The sequence below is a fragment of the Jatropha curcas genome, chromosome 2 (assembly GCF_041381405.1).
Source record: "Jatropha curcas cultivar XTBG-Jc1 chromosome 2, XTBG_Jcur_1.0, whole genome shotgun sequence".
In the NCBI taxonomy this organism is placed as follows: Eukaryota; Viridiplantae; Streptophyta; class Magnoliopsida; order Malpighiales; family Euphorbiaceae; genus Jatropha; species Jatropha curcas.
The window spans coordinates 13,286,271-13,293,523 of record NC_143152.1 but is presented as its reverse complement, the minus strand read 5'-3'; the positions used below and the strand labels follow the sequence as shown (position 1 = coordinate 13,293,523).

Here is a 7,253-nt window from a genome sequence, read left to right as displayed (position 1 = left end):
CTTATGATGATATTATACTTGTCTTATTATCTGAATAATTCTGAATTAGATTACCTTACTGTCAAAATTAAACCAAAAAGTATAACTTCAATAGCCCAAAAGTAATTTTGTGCGGGTATTATTAGTAAGGGTAGATAATACTTGGAAAAAAAACTAAACCCTAAAACCCTAATATATATTTAGAAAAGTTAGAGAAGTCAAAAGAAAAACAAATGCATATGTGAACTATTAATTTAATTGGTGGGATTACGAGTTGTTATTATATACATGATGTAACAGTCTAAGCAACCCTGAATATCTCATTTCTAGTGAGCTCCATCTCTTTATCCCCATTTTCATCATTCAACCTTTTCTCTTCTTCCTTGGCCTCTTCTAAGGGTTTATAAGTATACAACCAAGCACAAATTACATAATAAACAAGATTTACGACTTGGATACCTGTTACAAGCCAATAATAGTAATCTAATCTTCCCCTGTTAAGATTCCTATCCGGCAACCAATTATTTTCTTGGCCAGTGTACCTGTGAACTAATGAAACTATAAGCGTACCTATATAATTTCCCATTGCAATAGCTATCCAATAGAGAGCTGCAGCGGTGCTTCTCATGCTTTCAGGTGCTTGACCATAAAGAAACTCCAAGTGCCCAACAGACATGAAAACTTCTGCTACTCCATGAAGGCAAAATTGAGGAACTAACCAAAACACACTTATTGGAATAATGGCTTTAGCATTATCCAGTAAGTTGTGATGGGCAGCTACTGCTTTTCTTTTGCTCTCAACTAATGCTGAAACAATAGTTGCAATTATGTTAACAAAAAAGCCTATGCCCATTCTCTGTAGGCAACTGATGCCTGAGGGGTTTCCAGTAAAACGACGAGCAAAGGAGACGAAAACGCGTTCATAGAAGACGAGTCCTGTGAGCATTGTTAGAATACTAAAGATGGATAAGCTTGCTGGTGGGATTTCGAAGGAACGTGACAAATGACGATCCATAGTGCGAGCTTGTTGGATAACAAAGCTTTGCAGATGTGAAGAAGATGTTACAAGTAAGATCCCAGATGCCCAAATGGGTAGCATTCTTATGATGGATTTTAGCTCCTCAACTCTGTGGACTGTAGCTAGCCTCCAAAGATTGAGCGTCTTCGAAGCTGTTTGCTCATCATCTTTTGTCACAATTGCAGCTTTATCAAACCACCTGCAAGTACAAATTTGGTACTAAGATGAAATTAGACTGGCTCCAAATAAATAAGTTTTTTCTTGAAAGTAAACATTGGTTAGTTGAACTCTGTGCAGAAAATATGTAAGTATAACTACTTCATTAGGTTTTTAAGTTATCTTAAGAGTTAATAAAACATACTTGAACTGATTGGTGTGCAAAAGTCTTCCATCGGTAGAAATAGCAGCATCAAGCTCCCCATTCTGGTACAAGAGCCTAGGGTCATCTGGCACTGGTATTTTCCTCTTCTTCGCAGCAGCAACGATCACTTGAGCCAATCTGACCAAAGGGCTACCGCCTGGTTTTAACTTGATATAAAGCGGATAACCAACTACAAAAGCTACAATAGATAACGCCATGGCTACGGTTGGGATTCCAAGACCCCAAACCCAACCCACATTATCTTGTATATAAACTACAATCGTCAAGGCAATTAATGTTGCCATTCCCATGCTAAAATAGTACCAGTTGAAGAAGTTCCATCGGCGAGAATTAACACTTGATTTGGTCATATCGATTTGGTCCGCTGCAAACGTAACCACACAAGGCCTAATGCCACCAGTGCCAAGAGAGGTGAGTATGAGGGATGTGTAGAGGACCCATAATTGTGAACTTGGGGCTTCTTTGCAATTTTGTTGGGTTGGACATGGAGGTGGTCGGAGAGATGGCAGCGCTGCTGATATAGTAATGCTGATCATTCCCTGTGACAGGAGACATATATAGTTTTATCCAGTAAAAGATTGCTATACATACGAGTAATAAACATTAAATAGTGTTATTGAGAGAGACCAGTTCATAGATAATGGAACCGATTATGATGGTCAAAAAGCGGCCTGCAAAAGAGTCAGCAATCAAAGCACCAATAAGGGGAGTGAAGCTAGCCGTTCCACTGAAGTTTGTGAGGGTATTAGAGGCCTTAACCAGTGGCAAGTTCAGCTGCTGTGTCAAATACGTTATCATATTGGCATGAAATCCAGTGGCTGCAAATCTGTCACATATTTCATTTGCTGCGTAAAATAAAATTCACATTATTTGGTCATAAATTATAGTTACAAATGAACTTTATAGCGGATATTTGACAGCTTTTTATTAAGTAATATAAATTAAAAACAAACATTGAAATCCACTAGGTACAACCAGTTTATGTGAAAGAAGAGAGCAAATAGTTTTATATGTTAAATGTGGATGGAAAAACAGTAACTTTACAGATCTAAAGAAGTTCACTTCATGCTGATTTAGAGTTTCATTTTAATCTGTTACTTGTCTGTATGGAATTTTGGTGATCTTTTCTTTTTGTTTTATTTATTTATTTATTTATTTAAATCATCTGAAATAAAATTTGCACTAATAATGATAAAGAAAAAAAGAATCAATTGACATATTTACACTGCCCTAATAGTTACTCACCAAGGATGAATGGCAGTGTCTTGATGCCTCCAAGCTGATCATGTTTTCTACTGGCTTTCTTCTCCTCCTCTTTCCCATTGTTGACAATTCCGTTGTTTTTTTACATGCCTTCCTATTTGTTTCATGTCCTAATTCAGAGCAAGGTGTAAGTTCCAATATATATACTGACATGGGAGTTAGGACAAACACTGGTCCTACAAATGTTTACTTAATTGCAACCTGACGTAGTATCTTATGTCATATTTTATCAATCTTATCATTGTATTATTATTTTAATTAGTTCTCTTTATTGCAATAAATAGTTTGCCAAAATAATTTGTTTAATTTCCCAAATTTATTTATAATTATAATTTGATCCTTTTTATTTTATAAATACACTGATTAGTTTTTTAGGTTTAATTTCTTTGAGTTATTATTCAGTCTATCATCCTAAAGATACCCTTTTTTTTTATAAATGAGAGACTAAATAATAATTTAATAATAAATGTGTGTGGCTAAATCATTAAAAATATTCTCTTAAGAAAAAGTACTTTGTTTTCCAACTTTTAATAATTATAATTACAGTTGTATAGTAGTATTTATATTATATTAAATTTAAATGACAACACTTTTCAAAATTTCAAGAATTAATCAGTTTATTTATTAAATAAGAGAAATAAATTTATGAGGTAATATTGGTTTAAGTCTCTATTAAATCGTAAAAGATTTTAAAATTTTAGTGATATTCAATTTAGATTTTTCTGGAGTCTATTGAAATTTATGGTATTCAATTCAGAATCTTATAAAGTCTATAAAAATCTTATAGTATTTAATTTAACTTTTTAAAAGTCCATAAAAATTTGATGGTATTCAAAAAATTGCTAATTTGAAAGCATTTTATAAAATTATTGATTTAATTGGATTTTAGAGTGATGGATATAAATAAAATAGTCATTCACAAGTTCATCCTCTAACCCAAAGATTTTAAATTTTTTTAAAATTTAATAAAGTATTAATCCAATGGGATGACAATTTTACCCAATCCGATCCTATCCAATTTTAGCATTTTTGGATAGTGAATAAACAGGTTTGGGATATGTTCGGATAGTATTTTTACTACCCACAGCAAATCCGGATTGAATTCGGATTTAAAGACCCGGGTACCCACTATCCGTTACTCATTTAATATATTCAAAAAAATATTTAAAATAATTATTTTTTCAAAGAAAGTTGTTTCTTTCTTCCAATAAAATCTCTAATCTGATGTCTGATTCTTCTCCTCTAAATGTAATCTCTACATCTTTCTGAAATTATTGAATTCAATTTTCCAGATAAACTTTTAATTTTTCTTTTTCTGTTTCTTATATGCTATTAAATTTATTGGATTTTAATAATAAGCTTATTGAATTGCTTTGTATATTAATTATTTGCTTCAAGCCTTTGTAATTTTTGAATTTGGATAGTGTTTGACGAAACGAGTTGTTTATCTATTGCATTTTGAGTCCAACACACTATTGATATCAAAAGAATCGTTTCTAAATGAAATTATAAATAACTAAAATGGGTAGTGCGGTTGAACTGGTCATGTCCTCCCCTCTATCCAGCTCAAGGAATATGTAAAAATGAATTTAAATTTGAGACAAGAATGTGTTGTAGAGTAGTTGGTTAGTGTGATTAATACTATGCCATTTGAATAGGGTTCAAATTGAGACCATGCAGATTTGCTTATATTTTTTGCCATTTGCTTTTTTTTTTTTTTACCATTTTGCATGATACTCATGTGTCGACCATGCAAATCTGCTTTATTGAACGATTGACACGTTCTTAACTGAATCATAAATGCAATAAACCAGCCTCTCTATTTCTCTTTTTTTTCCGATAATCTTTATCTCCTTTCTCTTTTTTTTTCCGACCAGCAATGGCTAGATAATGGCAATGAAAAACACAATTTTTCCTTTTCATTTTTCCTCCAATTGTAATTTCCTTTATGTTATGTGGCATGGAGTCGATGAAGGGAGGAAGTGCCACTACAAAAAAAACGTATTTAAGCGATCGATATTAGCTATCGACTCTATTTGGTTGCTAAACAGTGAAGACGAATGACGATTGCAATTTATTATGAATCATTCAATACGTTAGTGACGACTTTAGTGACCCCTAGCGACCGATTGAGTGACAGAGCTATCATCCGTCGCTAAAATTGGCACCAAGAATTGGCACCATACTTTAATACCGATTAGCAACGAATTAGTGACCGACTTTGCGAATACGCTATGACCGACTCCATATCCGTTGCTAAATGTTGTTGCTAATTGTAGTGTCTAAATTTAGGCGAGAATTATTATCGACAGAAAAGTGATAGATTTACAACAGCAACAATGATAGGAATTCTAGACAGATTAGCGACCGACACATTAGTATTATGTATATTTTAATGATATTTTTTTTTTTCCTTTGAGTCCATTAGTTTGTGTGAATGACTTGAACTAGTATTATATATTGGATTTTTTTAACAGGTTAAAATTTTTTATTTTTTAAAATTTAAATTTATGTTTTTTACTAAAAAAACATTTAGCTACGATCAATAATACATTAAAAATAATTGGAGAAAGACATAGTGACCAATTTACGACTGCAATTAGCGACATATCTGCGATAACAAGTTTTAGCTACCAAATAGTGACGACAATTTCATGGCTTTTTGAAAGTGATTTAACGACTGCTTTATCAAATTCAGTGACCGATCTAGTGATCATTAATGAGTGACAGATTTCAACTTTGGTTACTAACCTCTTAGCGACAGAAAAAAAGGATTAGCTTCTGATTAATCAGTGACTAAAATGCCTTTTTTTAAGTGATATAACCCTTGAAATATTTCCCAATCTTTTAGCTAAGTATAGCTTTAAACATTGTAATTCAAAAAGTTATGGTATAGAAAGCAATCAATATATTTGAGTACATCCAAGTAAATGCATTAGGTTATTGCTTAATTAGGTATATTATATTTGCAAACTCTTGAATTTTTTCTTGGCATTGAGTCCATATAAAGGCTCTTCCTTTTATTTTCTTGCTGTAGCAGCTTAAACTCTTGGCTCAGTTTTTCTAGCTCTTCCTTCAGAGCTTGGTATTTAGCTGCAACCACACAAATTAATTAATTACACGGTATGTAAAAAGTATAATATACGTATATATTCTGAAAGAAATCATTAGTATATACTACAGTACAGTATAGTACAAATATACCTTCTTTATGAGCTCTTTCATTCTTTAAGGCCTTTACCATTAGCTTCATTTCATGGTTCTGCTTTTCCACCATGGCACATTGAAGTTCATAGTAACAGATTTGTGGACATAACAAAGATAATTTTTCCTGTCATTATTATTACTCAGAAAGAAATGTTAGAAATTATATATAAATATTATGCAATATTGATTCTGAAAAAGTACTATTACTCCTAAAATTTAAGGATTGGAGCAATTGATTTGAAATTAATGCTAGTTGTATAATTGATATATTGAGGTTAATTAATTGTTAGAGATCAATTACTAAAAAGTTCAATAGTCTATATATATATATATTATCCAAAAGTTAAAAAAACCTTTAAGCTCTATGTCCCTAAAGAGATTATACCTTCTGATTATACCAAAAAGAATTATTTTCTGCAAACTGTTTAATACTAATGTCTTAGCTATAGATTCGTACTAAAAGAATCTTTCATTCAGCTGTTATGGATAGGTAAATTGATACTACCATCTATATTGTATGGAAACCAAAACGAAAAAAACGTGGAAACACGAAAACGACACCGGGAAACAATATTTAAAATATAATTTTACACAAAAAAAACAGTATTTTATATGGAGAAACGGACATGTGGAACCATTTCTAAAACATAAAAATGCCCATAAGTTTCCGTGCATCATATACTACATTTAGGCATGGCCATCGGTTCAGTTCTAACCGGAACTGAACCGTACTGTAGACGAACCGAAATCGGCGGTTCAAAATTTTGAACCTGAACCGGCGGTTCAAGGGCCGGTTAAGGTTCATGTGAATGTTAAAAAATGAACCTGAACCGGTCCGGAACCGGTGGTTTCGATCCGGTTTGAACCGGATTCACAAACAAAATTACTTGTTGCAATAATACTTAATTTATAAAAAGTAGTGAAAAAAAGCATCATCATTTCACTTAATTGGTAGAAAAAAAAGGTTCAGTAGTGAAAAAAAGCATCATCATTTCACTTAATTAGCCGTTTGAACCTTTTTTTTTTTTACAAATACCTATTTTTTTTCTTTTTACAAATGAACTATACAATTTAAACAAGGTTCAAACAACTAGTTTGAGCCTTTGAGGTGACATTTAATTTTTTTATTTTTGGTAAATAAATTTTATTCATTTTTAATCATTTATTTATTTATTTATTATAATTTACTAAATTATCCAAAAATATAATTGTTTTTTTCTGTTATAAGGGACAATTTGGAAAACTACATAAATGAAAAATATGTATAAATATGATGAGTTGATTTTTTTTTTTTTCACAACCAATTATATTCTATCTCTCCTCTTCTTAATATTGCTTTATTTTCATACATTCAATTCTAAATTCCATTAATTTCATATTCCATTTATTCATTTTTTTCCATAA

At 31.6% G+C, this 7,253-nt stretch overlaps 1 protein-coding gene across 1 annotated transcript; it reads right to left on the bottom strand.

The window, feature by feature from the left end:
* Positions 1-234: 234 nt before the first annotated feature.
* LOC105646566 (protein NRT1/ PTR FAMILY 3.1) lies at positions 235-2,721 on the bottom strand (the record flags this gene model as incomplete). Its single annotated transcript, XM_020684306.3, has 4 exons — positions 235-1,196; positions 1,359-1,918; positions 2,007-2,224; positions 2,625-2,721. Coding segments are annotated over 4 exons (1,791 nt in total), but the record flags the coding sequence as incomplete, so codon positions are not given.
* Between the last annotated feature and the right edge of the window lie 4,532 nt (positions 2,722-7,253).